Source organism: Protopterus annectens, chromosome 13.part0 (assembly GCF_019279795.1).
Source record: "Protopterus annectens isolate FY-2018-M chromosome 13.part0, PAN1.0, whole genome shotgun sequence".
In the NCBI taxonomy this organism is placed as follows: domain Eukaryota; kingdom Metazoa; phylum Chordata; order Ceratodontiformes; family Protopteridae; genus Protopterus; species Protopterus annectens.
Genome location: NC_056747.1, coordinates 1,047,321,383 through 1,047,342,560, shown reverse-complemented (window position 1 = coordinate 1,047,342,560; position 21,178 = coordinate 1,047,321,383). Strand labels below are relative to the sequence as shown.

At 39.4% G+C, this 21,178-nt stretch overlaps 1 protein-coding gene across 1 annotated transcript in view; it reads left to right on the top strand.

Annotated features, from left to right (window-relative positions):
- The window catches only part of STARD3 (StAR related lipid transfer domain containing 3), a gene marked incomplete in the record, with an annotated part of 483,177 nt that overhangs the window by 372,864 nt on the left and 89,135 nt on the right, over positions 1-21,178 (top strand). Inside the window, 1 exon segment of the mRNA XM_044055044.1 lies at positions 19,986-20,048. Within this exon segment, the coding sequence (XP_043910979.1) occupies positions 19,986-20,048 (63 nt within the window).

Sequence of the window (21,178 nt, the reverse complement as noted above, 5' to 3'; positions counted from 1 at the left end):
GTTAGGGGTCACCGCAGTGGATCACTAGTCCGCAGATTGAATGGCAGTGGAGTTTTACGGTGTTGAATTGCCAGCCCGGCACTCAACCTTCACAGAAGGGGCACACATTCACACACTCACCTACCTGCATGTCTTTAAAACTCAGTTGACTGCAGGGAGGTCATGCAAACTCCGCACAAAAGAAGCTCCAGCTGAGAATAAAATCGGAGAACCTCTTGCTGTGATGGGACAACATTAACCACTGCACCACTGTGGTGTTATTAAAAACAAAAACAAAAAAAAAAGTCAGTATTCTTAATAACCCATGTCCAAGTGGACTGTGCCTCTTGTTAGAAGGTATACCACTTCTGTCTGTGAAGTTGCAACAGCGTATACTAATAATAATGGCAAACTTTGCTCTTTGATAGATAGTTCCAACAAACCATGTCAACCATGACTTCCCTTTGGTGTCTTATATTGTAAGCTTCCCAAATGGTGCCCTTTTCTGTGCACTCATTTTTCAATGAGAAAAGAATGAAAATTTTAAGAACTACAGTAAAATTTTGATATTTCAACTTGTGATTGGTACATACACTGCCCAACAAGTCATAGCACTTCTATTTGCCAGCAGTGGTCATAAGATGACTTTGTGCTTTCATGTGCAAAAGCCTCCATGCCCCTTCTCCAAAAAGGCAGCCACTTCTGTGCACATCTCTAAAGCTTGATGGTGAGGAATGTGAAAGAAAAAAAGAAACTGCTATAATATAATAATTTCAACATGTTGCTGTTGAACACACACACATGCCTCCAAACATCTCTGAGATTTACTGCATTAAGCTAAAAAAGGGACAGTTGAAAGACTGGAGCTTACTTCATTAAAAACAGAGAAACAAAAGAAATCTGCCCATGTTAGTGCTTTCCACGCACTCCTTATCTCGCTCTCTCTTTTTCTCTCTCTCTTACTGAAACACGCTCCGTAGAAGCACGCAAGCACTTTGGAGTAAAGGAAATAATGCACTCCTAATCTTAAAAATGAGCTGCAAATTTTTTTTTAAATAATTGCCCAATTACAGCATCTTTAAATATTCTGCATGAAAGAGGACTATTTCAAGTGCTTAAGCAATGTGTCAATATCCTCTCTGGAATTCCAACCAAACACAATGCTTAGGTAAACAGATTGGACTTTATAGAAAGCATTTTGAGCTTTCAGTTCTGGTCTGAATCAACAGTCCGTAGTTACTTAAAAGAAAAAATAGATTGTGGCTCACCTCTTGCTTGGCTCTTTGACTTGGTGGATCATGAGTCCGTGCTGAGCTTATAAATGGGCTTCCGCCAGCTCTGGCTTGCCCACCTCTAGTATAAGCTAAAATTAGGAGATAAGCAGAAGACTAATTAGAGGCTGGTGTATGGAAGAGGTGTGTTTACGGGCAAGATTGAAAGAGCTGGACTGCAAAGGATTATAGCAGAACTTGCTTAGAGAGGTGTCTATTGCTTGGCTTTCAGTGGTAAAAGTTAGAAAATTGAGGCAGGCATCCTGAATACTTTTTAGACAGAAGCTACACAATTGGAACGCTGGAGGTGGGAATGGGTTTGGGATTCATACAAGGTTCAGCAGAGTGGTGGGGATTGAGGTGATGGAGGATCTGGCTATTTGCTGATGGTGTTGGGGTCCCTACATGATTTACAACTGTGGTAGTAGTTCTTCCATAAGAGAAACAAAGAAGGGTTTTACCTGCTCTGCTGTTAGCAAATTTTGGTCATAAAAATACATGCCAAAACATATGCTCAACTAGGTTGAAAACACTTGTCCCAGTAATAAACCAGGAGGAATAGAGTTCATGAAAAGAAGGTGGTCAGTAGATCATTTGAAACCCTTGTTAGGTTTCATGGAAGGGGTTGAGAATGGAAAGTTCAGATCAGCTAAAATGTATTGATATAGAGGCTTTTGACACAGGTAGGCATCCCTTTTTTGGATTCCGTATTAAGAGATGTATATACAAAATGGTTTGTCAGGTGAAGCATTTGTACCAGAGGCCCCATGCTTAAAGTCATGGCTAATGGTAGCTTGTGTAGGGTAGCTGAGGCCAATAGGAACATAAGACACTGGTGTCCGCTGTTCCGAATGATGTATTCCTATTTATAATAGAAATGTTAGCCCAAGGATTCAGGAAAAGGCAAAGCTTGTTAGAGAGAAGTCTCAAAATGGGATCAGAAGTTTTACAAAATATTAATGTGTTCATAGATTGTGTGATATTCCTTAATGAGGCAGGTAAAGACTTGCCTGGCATAATTCAGGATTTTGTTACTTTGTGTACAAGGCAGGGATATAGGGTTCTCTAGAGATGTGGCTACCCGTTGTTAGGTGATTCAAAGGTAACTATGAAGGATTAACATTTTCACTTCTCTAAGGGAGATGCTTTAAAAACCTGGCAAGAGTTTGAGACCAAGATGTCTGAGTTGTTGGACTGGCAGGGTAGACTACCTTGATGCTTCCAGAAAGGAAAGTTAGATAAGATTGTTGTTTCACCACGTTATTTTACATTGTAAGGTATGTACCGGTTGGCCAGGGAAAACAGTGTGTGAAGAGGATATAAAAGTTCTGTGTCAGGTATGTGCGGAGAGAGAGGGGGAAGACGTTAGGTAAAGTGAGGTTGGAAGCTTCTAAGGCAGTAGGTAGATAGTACTGGCCATGCATAAATACAAAAACAGATGCCCTTTGAGGATTAAGTCACTAGTAGAAGACAGTGAGGAAATGGAACAAGGAAAATGGGTTGAACTTGAGTATGAAATGAGAATTCTATGCCAGCCATTATAGGAATGATTCTTCCAGTGAGGTCAGTAAAATCTGTAGAGACTTAAGGTAGAGGATGGAGAGTCTCATGGTTGAGGAAAAGATAGGAGAAGTGGATTGGGTGGAAGGACAAGAGGTTGTGTGAGGGGGTTGTTTATTATTTATTTTTATTTTATTTTACATTTGTTGACCGGGAGAGTCCGACTGGATACATGTCCTTTTTCATCAGAGGCCCGGGGAGAAAAGCTCCACAGATTAAGGAAACAGAATTTACAGCGGCAAGGTCAAATCACACAGAACGTTTATTGTTGGCGCTTTCATACAAATAATCCAATGTACTTCTTCAGGCAATATTACCCAGTTAACCATGGTTTAAAAAAGTAAGTAAGTAAACCAATTAAATAAATAAATTAGTCATTACAAGATCATCCAACACTATTAAAGGGATATTCCCAACAATACATGAACATATAACTTTAAAAATCAAAACACAAATAAATACCATACTATCAAACCACTTAGTACTGTTCATAATGAACTACAGTGCTTTACAATTGATGTTAAACTTTAACATTCAACCAGAAATGCTTGTTAATAAATATTATTTTAGATTTTAAAAAACCTTGTATCCATGAACAGGCACATAGCCATCTATACATACATTGTTTATTACCTGTTAATTACTTAAATTTTTAAACCATGGTTAACTGGGTAATATTGTCTGAAGAAGTACATTGGATTATTTGTACGAAAATGCTAACAATAAATGGTCTGTGTGATTTTACCTTGCCGCTGTAAATTCTGTTTTCTTAGTTTGAGGTTTTTGTTACTATTTGTTCAGTGGTATTTGATGGCGGAAGGTAATAATTCACACTCCCAGCTTTTATTTTCGCAAGATCAAACGGATGGATTTGGGAGTGGGCTTGGTAGTCCATTATCAGAGGCGAATGTTGTTGGAGCCCTTACAGCTCTAGTTCAGCAGTTAACCAACAAAGTGGATGACCTGTCGAGGAGAATTTCCGAACAGGGAACCGTGAACAGAACTGGTAGTGGCTCTATTTCCAATCCAGGTGCTTTACACAATACATCAGCCAGAGTGCTTGCTTCCACTCCAACATTACGGGTGGAAGAAATACCAAGTGTGTAACAACAAATATTTCAACACATTCTAATGGCAATATTAATAATGACTAAGCAAGTAATACATCTGCAAATAGACTTCTTGTGCCTTTGCTTAATGATTTCATCAAAACACCATTTCAGTTTGGTTCTGATGACTTGAGTAATAACAGAGGTGAGCAAGCTTCAGTGAGCAATATTGTTTCTCACCTAAAATATTTTGACAGCAAATTACTTAAATTTAAGAAGTTGCAGATTGAAATTCTTTATTTTAGAGAGTGCATCAATCATAAACTGGTTCCGAAAGGCTTAAGGCAGTGGAAATATCCTTCTGGCCTCATTAAGAATTCATAATTTCATTTACTAATTGACATGTTTAATAAGCAAGGTCTTGATTTTCTTGAAATTCTTATTATTAATTATGACAAACAAATGACTGAACTCAAGGGGCAATTAGAAAAAGCTTGAAAATGACATTAAGATTGGCCCCGAGTTTAATAGGTATGAGTATGACTTTAGCAGAAATTTTTCAAGTATAGATTCTCTCATGGCTAAGATTGTGAACACAAAATCACGTAAACTCAATAGAGATAGGCTTTAATATGATCAGACTATTGCTTATCCTGATCTAGCATTAATAAAGCCTCACATAACTCTATGGTTACCTTGGAGACTGATAATCAGACAATGGCTCCTTCTGATGACAGCATCAACATTAGCCATGCTAATAACAACCAGGGCAGCCCCGTAGTCTGGCGTAGTGAGAGGATTAAAAATAATCAGCACCCACCAGTATGGCCGACGGTCTAATGGATTTAACTCTCAAAATACTGCTGGTCAGGATTTTCACCAAGACGACAACACGATTGCCAACAGGGCGGAATATACCAACCGCAACTCCAAACAGAGGAGAATGAACAACTGCCGAAGGAGGTAGCGCATGAAAATCAGCCAGATAACTTAATTATTTACAAAAGTAGCCAGGGCGACTTAATATTTACAATTTTAGTTCGATCAGTATTCCACAATGTATGGTCAAATTTTTAGTTAAAGGCTTTAATTTTGTGCCGAACTTTAAACCTAATTTAGCTAAAATCATTTGTGATTTAAAGGTGTTTGTGCGCAAAATGAACTTAAATGTTATGTTTGGTAATAATACTAGCATAACAACAAATGAGCGAGTGTCCAACGTTTTAATCCCCCATTACAGGGGACTCTGGCCTTGTTTGAAAGAATGTCTGAAATGCACTTTAGAGCTTTTGTTAATAACAATAATAATTGTTTAGGTCAAAGTTGTAACATTTCTAAGGCAGAAAGGGAATTTATTGCTTATGTAAAAACACATAATGTTCGAGTAATGCAGCCAGATAAAGGTGGTGGCATAATCTTCATGGATGAGGCAGAATATAGTAGAAGAATGTACAACTTGTTGGTTAGTGACAAGTATGCCAAAGTTTCTTTGAATGAGCTAAATCAAGCATACCAATGTATTAGAATGTTTTTGAGCGACTTATTCATTGAAGCTTCTATTTCCATTGAAACGTATCCGTATTTAAGTATGCAGGCACCTTTAATACCAGTTATTTTTGGCACACCCAACCTGCACAAAAATTTAAGTGACCCATGTCTAAGGCCTATTATAGATGGACACAAGTCCATTACTTATGCCTGTGCGAAGTGGGTGGATTCTAAACTGAAGTCACCTTTGCAAACAGAATCACAAATTTGCCGTGATTCCTGGCACTTTTTGGAAAATTTAGACAACCTGGCATTTGATCCATCTTATAGTTTTTTGACTGTCGACATCAAAGATTTATATACGGTTATTCCTCAAGACATTAGTATTGACTGGGTGAGAGAATTTCTTCTTCTTAAACAAGTAGTAGGTGTAGAAGTAGATCTCATCACCTCTCTTTTAGATATTGTTTTAAGTAACAATCTTTGTTTAAGGGGAAGTATTTTCTCCAAATATCAGGGATAGCCATGGGCTCCCTGTGTGGCAGCAGTTTTGCCAATGCTGTCATGGCTTTTTGGGAGAAAACATGTTTATTTCCAAATTCCATCTTTAAGGAAAAAGTTGCATGGTACACCAGATATCAGGATGACATGTTTTTCATCCTGAGGGGCGACGAAAGTGATGCAGACCAATTAGTCCAGATTATGACATCCTTTACAAACTTTTTGGAATTTACTTTTCAATACAGATGTTCTAATATAACATTTTTAGACATTAATCTTAGTAAGGATGTAATGGCCAATAGGTTTGTAACACAAATTTACAGGAAACCCACATATAGCAATTCTTTTTTACATTTCCAAAGTAACCATCCATACCACCAAAAGAGAGTGGTGGTAAAAGGTCAGTTAGTTAGAGCTTCTAGAATGACCTCTTGTGATGATGATTTTTTGTGGGAATGTCAAAATTTGAAAACAATGTTTATTAACCGAAGTTATCCAGTTTCCCTTATTGACCACCTTATTGATGAAGTACAACATAAGAGAAAGGTAGGACATTTTAGACCTATCTTAACAAGAGGTTATATTACCGATAGTGAAACTATTAGCCTAGTAGATGTATTAGCAAATGTTCAAGATATACAGGAGAAAGGTAGTCACAGTTACATTACCAGATGTTCATCGTGTTACACTGCTGCAGTCATTACACTTGGGTTATCCTGCCATCAGGCAGTCCCGCAGTCGGCCAGAGCTCCAAAGTCTTGGTCCGGAGTCTGTTGCTGTCTCTTCTTCCCTGACGTCAGTGCGCCAGGGGTATATAAGATGCATCCGGCGCCATTTTCTTCAATCTTTCTTGCCGCGCGGTGCCCGAAGCAGAAGCAGTTCGCAAGTGCCGGTCGGCCGACTCCTGCGATTTTCGAAGTCGAATTTCAGATCCGAAGTCTTCAATAATGTTAAGTACCCCATTGGGGAAACTTTACTTGCCTCAGACCGATGTCAGAAAAAGTTAATAATTGTATTTCTTGTGGGAAGCAAATACCTCATAAGGGCTTCCACTCTTACTGTATTCCATGCCTAGGCCCTGATCACGACGTCACTAGTTGTCGGTTTTGTGCTAGATTTAACAAACACACTATAAAAAGACGTTTTGATTTTGCTTTGCACTACTTTGGCCGAAGGTTCAATTATACCATGCCATCGGATCAACCAACGGCCTCAATACCGAAAAAACGCAAAGACAAGGATAAAGACAGGCATCTGAGATCCAAAACCGACAACAAAACCTCTTCTAGGCCAATCGCCGGTTCTCAGTGAGGCACTTTCGCAGCCCCTGAAACCCGCTACCTCAGAGCCACAGGCCGCTTCCGACTCCCATGTGGAGACAACTAGGCCTCTGGAAACTCAAGGTATTGGGCCTACGGAAACTAATCCCTCAAATGGGTCTGGAGCCGCTGAGCAGGCATCGGCTTCTGAGGGTGTTTTCAGACCTTCACAACTTGCCATTAAAACAACAGCCAAGACACAGGTACCATTAAAGACAAAGAAACAAGTACAGCATTCTCCTGGACAGTCCTCCATGCCTTAGAAACAGATGCTTAAAATGGCCGAATACCTCATTACTCTAATCAGGGGTTCCCACCCCCTCCTGAGAAAAGGCCTAGGCAGGATACAGACTATGATTCCTCTGATCAGGTTTCCTTTCCTCTGATTCTTCAGACCAGGGATACTCTGTACCCCCCCTATGAGGACTCTGGTGCTGAAGAATCTATCCCTTCAGCCTCTCCTCCTAAGGATTATTCTTTTGGGGAAACTTTACATACCATGAGGGAGCATTTCCATTGGGAAAGTCAGGATTACTCAGAATCCAAGAAAAGGCTCAGGGATTTCCTTTTATTGCCTCAGCACAGGCCACTGGCTATTCCACCTGTGCTAGACATTGTGAATGATGTGTTCTTTGAATCCAGCTTATCTCCTGATTCTTTGCCCCCTGCTCCAGCCAAGCCAGACAGGTACTATTGAGTCCCTGACTCTCACAAGTTTCTTTACAAAAACCCTTCTGCTGATCCAGAAACTATTTCCCAGGGTCCAAAAGGGGTTAAGGCTTCCATTGCAAAAAATCCAGTGCCCTCTGATAGAGATTCTAGAGCTTTGGATAGATGGGGGAAGAAAGTTCTGCAGCCTTAGCAGTAAGAGCTTTAAATTGCCAGTTTCACATGCTTAAGTACCAACAATATTTAATGGCTCCATCAAAACAGAAAATGCTTGCAAGCTCAGATGCTCCTGATTGTAAAGAAATGCAAGATGTATTGCATGCAGTTGAACAGGTGGGAAAACATACTCTGCAATGTGGTTTTGATTCTTTAGAGGCTTCATGTCGAGCCGCAGTTACAGGTTCTGTGATTCGAAGACATGCTTGGTTAAAAGAACAGAGTTTACCTGATCATGTTAAGGCAAAACTATTGGATGCTCCTTTACAGCATGATATCTTGTTTGGTGTTAAGGCAGAAGAGGTGTTAAAGAAAATGGAGGATAAAGCTAAATCTATGCAAACAGTCAAGGATTTCTTACAGGTACAGCCACCTCGGTTTAGCAGAAATTGGCCAACAAAGAATTGGTCCTTTCCAGTGTCAGACAGGCCACAGAGAGGCAGATACAGACGCCCAAGAGACAGATCTCAACCCCAAGGCTCAAACAGACAATGACAGTGGGGCACCTCAACCCCAAAAGGAGGTGAGGACAAGTCTCAACCTTACAGGAAACAGTCACAATGACTTTCACCTTCGCACGCCAAGCACGTCCCTTTTGGAAGCCCCCTTAGGAGGAAAACTAGCAATTTTTTCTCAAAACTGGCAAACAATCACCCAAGACAAATGGGTTCTGAATATTGTGTCTCAAGGTTACAGGTTCCACTTTCATACTTTACCAAGGCTAAAAAGAATGCCAGACCTGCCACAAAATCAATGGGCAGAGGCACAAAAACAAATTTCAGCCCTCATGGACATGAGAACTATTCAAAAAGTACCACAACAGGGACAAGGATTTTACTCAAGACTCTTCCTGGTCCCCAGAAAGGACAAGGCCTGGAGGCCCATACTAGACCTTTCAATTCTGAATACTTATCTGGCTATTCCAAAATTCAAAATGTTGACATTACAGCAGCTTCTACCCATGCTGGGCAAGAAGGCTTGGCTTGTTACTCTGGACCTCAAAGAGGCATACCTGCATGTTCCTATCGGACAAAATTGCAGAAGATACCTCCGATTCAAAGCTGGTACAATGCACTACCAATTCTCTGCACTGCCCTTTGGCTTATCTACTGTGCCCAGGGTCTTCACAAAGTGCCTGGCACCAGTAATTGCATTTTGCAGACAAAAAGGAATTCAAATATATCCATACCTGGACAACTGCCTCATTCAAGCAGAGACAAAGGACATTCTTCTACAGCATCTGGCGTTTGTAAAAAGGTTGCTAATTTCCCTAGGGTACACCGTAAATGAAAGGAAGTCAAAACTAGTGTCCTCACAACAGATTATATTCCTGGGTGCCAGCTTAAATACAACGGCCCAGATGGCTTACCTCACGCCAGACAAACAAGTTCAACTAACTCAGTATTTTCAATTACTGGCAAAAAAGTCCCATTTCCCTGCAAGAAAAATTCTGCAGGCCCTGGGATTCATGGCATCCTGCATTCTACTAATACCATATGCCAGACTGCATATGAGGAAATTACAATAGGCCCTGGGATTCATGGCATCCTGCATTCTACTAATACCATATGCCAGACTGCATATGAGGAAATTACAATGGTACCTAAAAAGTGTTTGGACTCAACACCGTCACAGTTTAGAAGTAGTAATACCAATGATATCCTGGCTGCAACAGGAGTTTTGATGGTGGGCACAGGCATGTCATCTAAACAAGGGTCACCCTTTTACCCAACCAACAGCCAGGCAAACTCTAACAACAGGTGCTTCGGATTACGCCTGGGGAGCACACATGGCAGGAAAATGCATTCAGGGCAAGTGGACCACAGACCAGATGCATCTTCACATCAATCAAAAAGAGATGTTGGCTGTTCAAAATGCCCTAACAGCTTTCAAGGACCTTCTGCATCCAGGACAATTACTACTAAAGACAGACAACACCACAGTAATGTGGTACATAAAAAAGCAAGGGAGAACTCATTCTTATCCCCTATGCAGGCAAGCCATGACCTTGTGGAACACAGCTCTAACGTATCAAGTTCACCTGCAAGCACAATTCCTGCCAGGAAAGAAAAATACTCTGGTAGACGATCTAAGCAGAAATATCATGGACCCTCAGGAATGGAAGTTGAATCCACAAATCTTCAGCATGGTAACGCAAAAATGGGGATGCCCAGACATAGATCTTTTTGCCTCCCCACTGAATTGCCAACTGCAAAAATTCTGCACAAGGACTTATCACAAACAATCATGGAAAGTGGACGCTCTCCTGTTCAGCTGGAAAAACCTAAAGGTTTATGCCTTCCCGCCACTGCCTCTCCTTTCAAAGGTACTCCTAAAAGCCAGACAAGAAAAACCACAGATGATCCTGATTGCTCCAGACTGGCCACGCCAGCACTGGTACCCTATCTTAAGGAACTTTGCTCAATGACCACCATGGATTTTGCCTCAAATTCCACACCTGACTCAACAAAACAATCAGATCCTACACTGTCGGCTCAAAACCCTAAACCTAGCTGCATGGCAGATACATTAGCCAAACAGGCAACACCTCTCTCTAAAGCTTGTTATGGATGTCATTTTGGAGGCCAGGAGGCCTTGCACCAGGAAAGCTTACTCAGAAAAATGGAAGAGATTCTGCGCCTGGAACCAGGCTCAAAACCTTGACCCTCTTGTTCCAAACATTCCTCAGATTTTACAATACTTAACTGAGATGCTGGACAGAGGCCTATCCTTTTCATCTATTAAGATCCACGCCTCTGCCATTTCAGCACATTACAACATGGATCCTCCTTTATTCTCTCATTCCTTGCTAAAGCAGTACCTCAGAGGGGATAAAAACATAAGACCGCCCCGGAGAGCACCAACACCGATTTGGGACATCAATTTCGTTTTGGAAAAACTGACCTTACCACTTTTTGAGCCAGCCAATACAGCCAATCTAAAATTTTTATCATGGAAAACAGCTCTGCTCCTGGCAGTAACTTCAGCACGAAGAGTCTCAGAGCTACAGACATTAATGGCAGTGGAACCTTTTATAATTTTTCATCTGGACAGGGTTTCTTTAAGGACAAACCCTACCTTTATGCCAAAGGTGATATCTAGTGTGGCTCTTAACCAAACCATCCATTTGCCAACTTTTTATCCAAACTCCCAGAATAAAGGGGAGAAACTTCTGCATTCTTTGGGCATACACAGGCAGCTACGCTTCTACTTGGACAAAACAAAAGCTTTCAGGAAAACTGAGCAACTGTTTGTAGCATATGCTGCAGGATCACAGGGCAAGGCTATCTCAAAGCAGACTATATCCAAATGGATAGGACACTGTATTTGTTACTGTTACACACAGCATGGAAAATCAGTCCCAAATACCATTAGGCCACATTCCACCAGGGCAACAGCCATTTCAACAGCCTTTCTCAGAGGAGTACCTACCAAGGAAATTTTGGAGGCTGCAACTTGGAGTTCAGTGCACACCTTTACCAAGCATTACCACCTGCCTCTTTACTCTAAATCCAGAGCAGAATTTGCCACTGCAGTCCTGCAGGGCCTCATAGCCAATCCTAACTCTTTATAGACCAGCCACCCAACCTCAGCTTTGGGATTCTACCCAAGTGTAATGACTGCAGCAGTGTAACACGATGAACATAGTACAGTTTTGTACCTACCATAAATGTAGATGTTCGAGTGTTCACACTGCTGCAGTCCAGATGGACTCCCTCCATCCCCTCTGAACTAGCTGGACTTATCTATACCTTTCTATCCTATACAACCTTTGTGGTGTATTTGCTTGTAACTGAAGGTATTGTTTTTATTTTATTTGTACATTTTTTATTAGCAATATGTATTGCCTACCTATTGGGGACACCTGACATCTGGGGCAAGAAAAAATGAAGAAAATGGCATTGGATGCATCTTGTATACCCTTGGCGCACTGACGTCGGGGAACAAGCGACAGCAACCGACGCCGGACCAAGACTTTGGAACTCTGGCCGACTGCGGGACCGCCTGATGGCAGGATAACCCAAGTGTAATGACTGCAGCAGTCTGAACACTCGAACATCTACATTTATGGTAGGTACAAAACTGTACTTTTCTTGACTCAATATACAGATAAGGCATTTGAACTTAGAAATATTCTAACAACTGGGACCTCGTTTTAGAGGACCATTCTATTATGAATTTGCTTGGTATGAGGCCCATGGTTACGTTTAAACGAGGTCCACATTTGAAAATGTTATTTGAGTCTCCTAGCATTAAATATAGACATGCTCAGGGGATGTTTAAATGTGGACGCTGTAATTATTGCAAATATGTCCAGACTGGGTCATTTGTAAAAATTAGAGGGACCAAATATTCTATCAAAGGGCTATTTACTTGTGACAGCCAAGGCATTGTCTATTTGGCTTCTTGTAGACAATGCTCAGCTTTTTATTTAGGTAAAACTGAGTGCCCGTTTAAACAACGTGTATACGAACACATTTATAGTATTGGTAGGAGAATTAGTACTAATGCCCTGGCTAGGCACATAATTGAATTTAGAACACAGTTTTCAATTTACTGTAGTTGATTGTATTCACAAAAATCCTCGAGGTAGCCTCTGGCAACTTAAGCGTGAGGAACGTGAATTGATATGGCAATTGCAGACAAATGCACATGTGTATCCTGGTTTGAATGAAGCATGTTCCATTAAATGCTTATTAAAATTAAAAGCATTGGATAGGTAATAAACAATATATGTATAGATGGCTATGTGCCTTTTCATGGATACAAGTTTTTTTAAAATCTAAAATAATATTTATTAACAAGCATTTTTGGTTGAATGTTAAAGTTTATCATCAATTGTAAAGCACTGTAGTTTGTTATGAACAGTACTAAGTGGTTTGATATTATGGTATTTATTTGTGTTTTGATTTTTAAAGTTGTATGTTCATGTATTGTTAGGAATATCCCTTTAATAGTGTTGGATTATCTTGTAATGACTTATTTATGTATTTAATTGGTTTAATTACTTACTTTTTTAAACCATGGTTAACTGTGTAATATTGTCTGAAGAAGTACATTGGATTATTTGTACGAAAGCGCTAACAAATGGTCTGTGTGATTTTACCTTGCCGCTGTAAATTCTGTTTTCTTAGTTTGAGTTTTTGTTACTATTTATTTCCACAGATTAAGAACAAACAAGTATGAGATTTCTACATAGCAAGCAAGTATTCATAGGAGAAAACACGATTTAACGAGATTCCATAGTTTTAACGTTACAAAGTACAATGTTCATTGGTAGTCACAAGTTTTAACAAAATTCCATAGTTTAAAGTTATAGTAGTACTTAAAATGTACTGGTTTCCATTAATAACTTTGACTGAGAAAAATGCAAGTAAGAGGAGGTTGGGAGAGGATGTTGGGGTTAACTCTGTGAGAAGTGGTTGGGTTTGAAGTTGGAATGTGCATAATTGCGGAGTTTTGGCGTGGGTGTTTGCAGGTGAGGCACTATACAGAGGAGTCACAATCCTTCAAGGGATAGAGGTGAAGCATGAGAGTAGGTCAGAGGGTGTGTATGATATGGGTCAATCTGGTGGGTAACAAAGGCATAGCCATGTGAGTTTTAGGTGTTCTTTTAGTAGTTTTTTTTTTTTATTTAACCATTGAGTTGGCTGAGGTAACGGTAGAAGGTATTGAGTTCCAAATTTTACCTCTGTAGTTAGGAAGAGGGAGTGCTGTGTTGTTGGTTTTGGTCACCTTGATTAGTCTTTTATCACTAGAACGAAGTTGTCTGGTATTAGTTTGTAGTTTAAGTCGATTAGATGGTGCTGGGGTTTTTTCAGGAAATAGTAGGAGTTTATGGGTGAAAGAAAACTGATGGAATGAGAGGAGATTTGGGAATTCAAGCCAATTAAGTTGATTTAGTGAATGACAGTGGTAGTCATGGTAGGGAACACCAGTAGCAAATTTGGCAGTTTGATTGTAGCAGATGTTAAGCCTGGCCATTTCAGTTTTGGGTAGGTGGTGAAGATGGGAGTGGCATAGCATAGTGTGGAGAAGGAGGTGAGTTTGAGCTATGGTTATTCTAGCAGGTTGAGTTAGAAATGGTTTGTTTTTATAAAGACTGCCCAGTATTTTGTGAATGTTTCTATTAGTTTGATCTATATGTAGATAAAACTTGAGGTTGTTGTCAATGGTCACTCCTAGCAGTGTAGTATGAGTGTCTGGAGAGATGATAGTCCCATCTCTGGACACAGTATTGAATGTGTTGGGCATTGAGGTGGATTTGTTTGGTTTAAATAGCAACAGTTTGGTCTTTTTTTTTGGGATTAAGTAATAGTTTTTTGTTGGGAAACCAGGTTTCGGTAACTTGGAAGGCATTTTGGGTAATGGAGAGGAATTTGTGTGGGATATTTGGCTGAACAGACTATATTGAGTAGTCCTCATATTGTATAACAGTTTCATTTTGTCAGATTCTGTGGAGATAATTAATGAAGATGGAGAATAGAAGGGGTCCCAGAATGGACCCTTGTGGGACTCCTGTGGCAATAAGCAACAGTCAGGATAGATTGTCCCATCGAACTGCTTGTTGTCTACCATGTAGATAGTTTTGGAACCAGGCTAGTGTGCAAATCACTAAGGTTAAGATTACTAACGGAGTGGAGTAATTTTAGGATGGTTGACCATATCGAAGGCTCTTGACAGGTCCAAGAATATGGCAGAGGTTAGTTTGCCTAAGTGCCTGTTTTGGTTGATGAGGTTTGTAAAGGAAAGAAGGGCTGTGGTTGTACTGTGGGCAGGGTGGAATCCATGCTGCGTAGGAGAGAGAAGTTGGTTATTAAGTAGGTATGGCATAAGCTGGTAATGTGTACCAATTTTCAAGGATTTTTGCTAGTGGGGACAGGATTGGCAATAGGGAGATAGTTGGTGAGGTCAGTGGATGTTCCACCTTTATGTAAAGGGATGATTTAGGAGGTTTTCCAGATTGGTGGGATGGTGTTTTCTGATACAGATCTATTAAGTAGAGTAGAGATTTGGTAGGCAAGTTTATTAGCAGCCAAATGGAGGTATTCCGCTGGGATGCCATCCGCTGCTAGGATAGTAGGTTTAAGCTTGGATAGTAATTGTTTGACATAATTGGTAGGGATGGGTTGGAACTGGAAGGTAGTTTTGGAACTGACTGCAGGTTTGGGGATATTGGTGGTAATAGTAGTAGTAGTAATAGTAGTGGGTTGTTGTTGAACTAGTTTAGAGATGGTTTCTATGAAGTATTTGTTGAATGAATCCGGTATGTCTGTGATTTTGCCTGTGGAGGTAGGAGATGGGGTGGAGGGTTTGCCAGGGTAAAGTAGTTTATTCCTGCCCAGAATTATTTGGGGTTGTTTTGGTGCCTGTTTTGCAGATGTATGAAATAATTCTTTTTATCCTGGAGAATAGTTTTTTTTTGGTTTCATTTCTAATTTTTTGGAATTGTTCTCTAGTTGCTGTAGTTTTTGTGGCTCTCCAGTGATGCCAAGCTCTATTCCTTTGAGCGGTCTTATTTTTAGTCTCTTTGGTGATCCAGGGGGCGGTATCCATTTTGAGTTTTGTGGTACGAGGTGGGGCATTGGCATTTAGGATTTTTAGCAAAGTGTTGTTGAATTGGATTACAGCTTCTTCTAGGGGTACTTCTTTTAATATGTTCCATTTATGGTATTTTAGTTAGTTTGAATTTGTTTGGGTCGAAGTTATTTTTGTTCCGGGTAGTTTGTATTAGTGGGGTAGAGTTGGCATGGATTTTGTATTTTAGTAAGAAGGTGGGTTGTTGGTCACTAAGGGTGTATGGAAGGACTCCTGCTTGATATGGAGTACTGGTCTTATTTATCAAGATCCAATGTAGGAGACTTTCTTTGATTTTAGCATTTCCTAGCCTAGTGCTAGATTGAATGACTTGGGAGAAGCTGTAGAGATTCATGTGGTTGGTGGAGTTAGTGGTTGAGCAAGTGGGCTGGGCACTTTAAGGGGTAGAGCTAAAGGTGGATGAGTAGTAGTTTGTTGAATCATTGATTGTATCTCGGGCTGTGCAGTCTAGTATGTTTAAATTCAGCATTGTAAAATATCGGTGAAATGAATCAGTCAAATGAGTTTTAGGTGAAGTGAAGTAGACCCGTAGATATAGAGAGGTGAGTGTGTGTGTGTGTGTGTGTGTGTGTGTGTGTGTGTAATTTTTTTTTTTTTTTTATCATGAGTTTAAAACTGTGGTAGCATGTGTTTTTTTGTATTTAAAGGTCTTGAAATAAAGTGCTCAGACCCCTCAGATTTTATTTATTGCAAGTTCTGTGACTTTGTTCAGTAGTACAATCACTTTCTGGTTGCTTTATTCACCAAGTTTGTTGTCGTAAAGCGCTTATGATAGTTACCATAAGATTCAAATTAAGATAAAAGATTAATAGTAAGATCATCTAAAGATTGTTCTTTATTTATTTTTTTAATTTTAGAGCAGCCAGTATTTTCATAACAGGAGAGTACCCTTTGAGCTATTATCTGCTCAGAGCTTTTCATCAGAAAGGCAGAGATGTTGTCAAAAACTTATTGCATGTGTATCCGTGTGGCTTTGTGAAGGGGAGGTAAAAAGTTTGGCAATATTAATAGAATGATAATGATCCAGAGGGAGGCAAAGTGTAAGAAAATGCCAACTTTTTTTTATTTTGGTAGGATTTGCTTTTAATAATGGAATGATAGAGTAATAGGGTTAATAAGGACCATATGTTAAGGATCAGAGGCAGGAATTAAGGTTGGAGGGTTCAACTCTGGCAAAACTATGTTTGAACAGCAGAACCTGGCAAGGGTGTCTTCTTGACTCTTTACTTTATATTTAGAAACTTTAGCAAAGAAACTGAAGTACCCAGAAATTCAAAGATGTAACTGGTATGGTAATCAAGCAAAGTTAGCTTTATTTACAGAGATTTTTACTTGATAAAGCTAGAAAAGAACATTTTAGTGTTGTGAAACATTTTGAAACGGTTTCAGGTGTTTTTGTCATATAAATATAAATGAAGATAAAGGTGATGATGATAAACAATTTACCCATACATGGAGGTTTGGCAATACAGATAATTATGGGGACATGAGAAGATGAAATATTTTGGTCTATTACGACAACTAAGGATATCTCAGAAGAGAGTCAAACAAAATACCATGTAAAATCTGAGAAGCTGGAACCTCTTGATTATGGATTTGGATAGTAAGGTACAAGAAGATATTTTTCATTCCTTAAGTTTTGTATACTGGTCAGGTGTATTTTACCAACCAGAGGAGATGTTATAAATGATTAGATAGAGTTTAAAGGAATTTATTTCCTGGGTGGAAAATGTTCATTCTTCCTGCAGAACAAGGTGGCTTAGATTAACTGATTTGACTGGTTACTTTAGAGCTATGCAGTTCAGGTTCATATACAGAATTCAAGCAGAAGGTTATAAGTCAAAGTGGAAGGGAATGGAGATGGAGGATCGGGAAATAGGGAGAGAGTGGGATTTTGGATGCAGGCCTTTAAGGAGAATAGCGGCCATCATCCAGAGTATTATATTTGTAAAGCAGCAGGAAGTATTCTAAAATCTAAGCCAGTGCAAAAATGGAGAAAATCTCTACCAATAGAGGTTATATAAGTATTGGTATAGAAAACTGGCAAGAAGGGGGCTGGACTTTACTGAAGAAAATTAGTAAAGGAACCCAGTTATTTGTAGCAAGTATCTAGGTAAGGAAAGGTACTAGAGTGTGATGAGGCCAAACAAGTTTGAATTCAGGTTCGATACAGTCTTCCCTACCAGGGATTGATAACAGAGTATAGGCAAAGAGGAAGGGATAGGAGAGTGCGAAGTGAAAGACCAGTTCTGCTAGATTTTTTAATTGAGTCTAGAACTGTAGTTGCTGTTGAAAAGGGATAATTAGTAGGGCATATAAAGTATTGCATGATAACCATAAGAATCATTCATATGATGTTACCAAAGATTGGTGAGAGACTGGAAAAATGGTGTACTAAAGAACAATGGGAGGATATTTGTATGGCTCCCAAGTATGCATCAAAGTCTAAGTTTAGGGATTTTTTACACTGAAGTGTTTGTATAGGTATTTTAATGTCCCATGAAGACTTCAGAGGAGTATCTGGTAGATAGCGAATGCTGGAATTGTGATGGGAACGGGGGGTGGGGGGGGGGTGGGTAATTGAGAACATGTATTTTGGGGAACAGAAACAGTTGACAGAATTTTAAAAATGCCCTACGGAGTACTTTGTCAGAAATGCTGGGAAGGAATTGATTGATAGAAATGAAATTAGAATGTCAAGCTGGGATATAGGATCTGAATTGCTTAGGCAAAGCTGACCACAGTTCAGATGCAGGCCAGCTAAAAAAACTTCTTATTAACAGGTTAATTAAAAACTCATTTTTTAATAGCAGGCAGAATACAGGAAGGGGGCACTTTGCAGCAGAAACTCTTCACTATAAGACAATTTAACCAAAAATCTTTACAAGGTAAGCTAACAAAATCTGCTTCACAGTAGGCTAGCTGAACAGAAAGGCTTCACATGGTGCCAGCAAACTATAAAGCAAATGACTCCATAACTGAAAATGCTTTGCAACAGTAGGCCAGCTAATTGAAATATTTTTGCTGTAGGCTTGCTAAAAGAAACCCATTCTTGCAGTAACAAATCAGCCAAAATGAAAACATGGCTAGTGTGAATTTTAGACAGTCACCTGAATTGCGCCACACCTGAATTGCACCACATTCTTTAGTGATGTGCAGGGTGAGTAGCTGGGAAAAAAAAAAACTTGCCACTGAAACGTTTTAGTTGTGATGCAGCAAACAGCAGTGAACCGTTTAATGCATATGTAGTACCAGAATGGTGGCAGAACGTTTAAGGATGGCTGCAAACGAAGCATGATTAGAATGAAGTAATAAGGGAAAAAATGGCTTTGAGCTTGTGAAATGGTGAAGAAAGCAGTACAGGTTCTCAATGAAGTCACAACTAAAAAAAAAAATAGCCCAGTTCTTTGAGGAATCATTTCTTATAAACATGTCAGGAATCATTTCTTATAAACATGTCATTGAATGTGCTATGGCATTAAAAGATACTGACCAACAACACAACAGCCATTGCTAACATGCTACCAAATTGTGTATGTATATATAATGTGTGTTTTAGCTATACAAATTTTTGTAATCAAGCTTGGCATGTGTATTGTTATGTTGATTCCCCCCACCCCCAAAGCTGAATTGTAGAATGTATAAGCTAAAAATGGGGTATACCCACTGAAGTCAACGAGTTTTGCATTTTCTTGTTTACAATGCATAATGGTTATTTACAGATGGATGGTCATCCTCTTACAAAACTTAGAAGTTCCACTATTTTTTACTGAGTACACATACTTCATTAAGTAGGCAGCTGTTGTCCTTATGCTGCTCTTTTAAGAAAAGCTACTATCACTAGGTTTAAGCACTGTGCTCACAGGCATTTTAAAGTGATGTCGCCTGTCATTTTGAGGCAGAGTACGCATGTGTACCATCATACTGGAGTGACATAAACCAGTAGTGTTTGCTTTACAGCAAACTTGTACTGGGCATGTATTTTTCATCTAATACAGCTCCTCTTCCAAGTTTGGGTCACCGGATTAAACATCTTTTACACTGTCCCATTTTTAAGTTTTAATAGTTGTGTATCCAGTCAGTGTATGTAAAATGCAGTTGGAAAAATATGGCCTGAAATGTGTTTTGGTGATGACCTCCACAAAGAACTCACTTTAATACAGTATGCTGCTATTTGTTGGAAAAGTGGGGCATAGATGGCATATTCTGTGAATTGGTGCTTCGAATGATATTCAAACAGATCTAAGTAAACTAGGTTTAACCGTTTTCATAGTAGGTATGTTAAGTGTGTTTAAATTATTTTAAATGTGCATTTTATTTGTTTTTATTTACAGGAAATTGGTGATGCTGTCTACACATTTGACATTCCTGGATATGGGAAGACTTTTATTTTAAAGGTGAGGAGGTGTGTTCATCTAGATGGAAAAGATGACTGACATTACCTGTAAAATAGTGTGAGCAAAAACAAACAAAAAAAAAAGATAGTTTGGAATTTATCTGAAGTGCACACTTTTTCTGTTTAACTGATAATCCCCCTGGGTTCCCTTTCTCAGTTTAGACATGAGTAGTAATAAGGATCATGACAAGACAGAAATTGTCTTTAGCTGTCAGGTTGACAACATGTATTTGGGCTAGATTCCAAAAGAGTTGTCAGCATAAGTCTGCCGTGATTCAGAAAGACCTGCTTTCCTTTTAATTGACTGACTTCGGTGTGAGGCTAAGTTACAAACAGGCTTAATCTGGGGCCAGATTCCAAAAGACCTGCTCTCAGTGCAAGTGGTCTGCTACACTGAGAGCAAGTTTTTTGTAATCGGGAACTTTATTCATTTATACATCCTTGAGTGGCCTCCGAAAGACATGCGTGAGTGGGTGTGCCTTCACTGAAGGTTGGGAGTCGGGCTGGCAACTCGGCACCATAAAAATCTACTGCCAATCATTAGCGGACCAGAGTTCCACTGTGGCGACCTCTAACCGGGAAAAGCCGAAAAGACAAACAACATTAATTTATACATCCTTGCATTTGTTCAGTAGCATAGTCTATCCGAGTAAGCTTCAGTATACAAAATAGTTCAGGACATACAGTTACATTGTTGCAGGATATTTTATTTTTATCCTCTGAGAAAGGCAACAGTGTGCAAGAACTCCTCAGACTCCACTGTATTATGCTAGCAAAAAAATATACATTTGCAGTATTATGTATAGAGCTACATTATGTAGTTATATTTAAGAAGTAGGCAGACATCTTACAAGTTCCAATGGGTTAAAGATGATCATTGTTAGTAAACGTGATACAAAATCCATTGCTCTTTTTTGGTAATGGTTTATATTTTTGTTGAGGGAAATGAAAACATCTTAGGATTTGTGAACCCACACTTGGGACCTGATGTTTCGTGAATGACATTATATTCAATTTTCTTTGTAGGGAAGACTGAGAAAGAAGAGAGAAGACTTGTATTTTTGTTGTATATAATTGTTGGGATGCCGGTACTGTATGTAGTTCATGACTTAATGCAGTCAAGAAATTTAG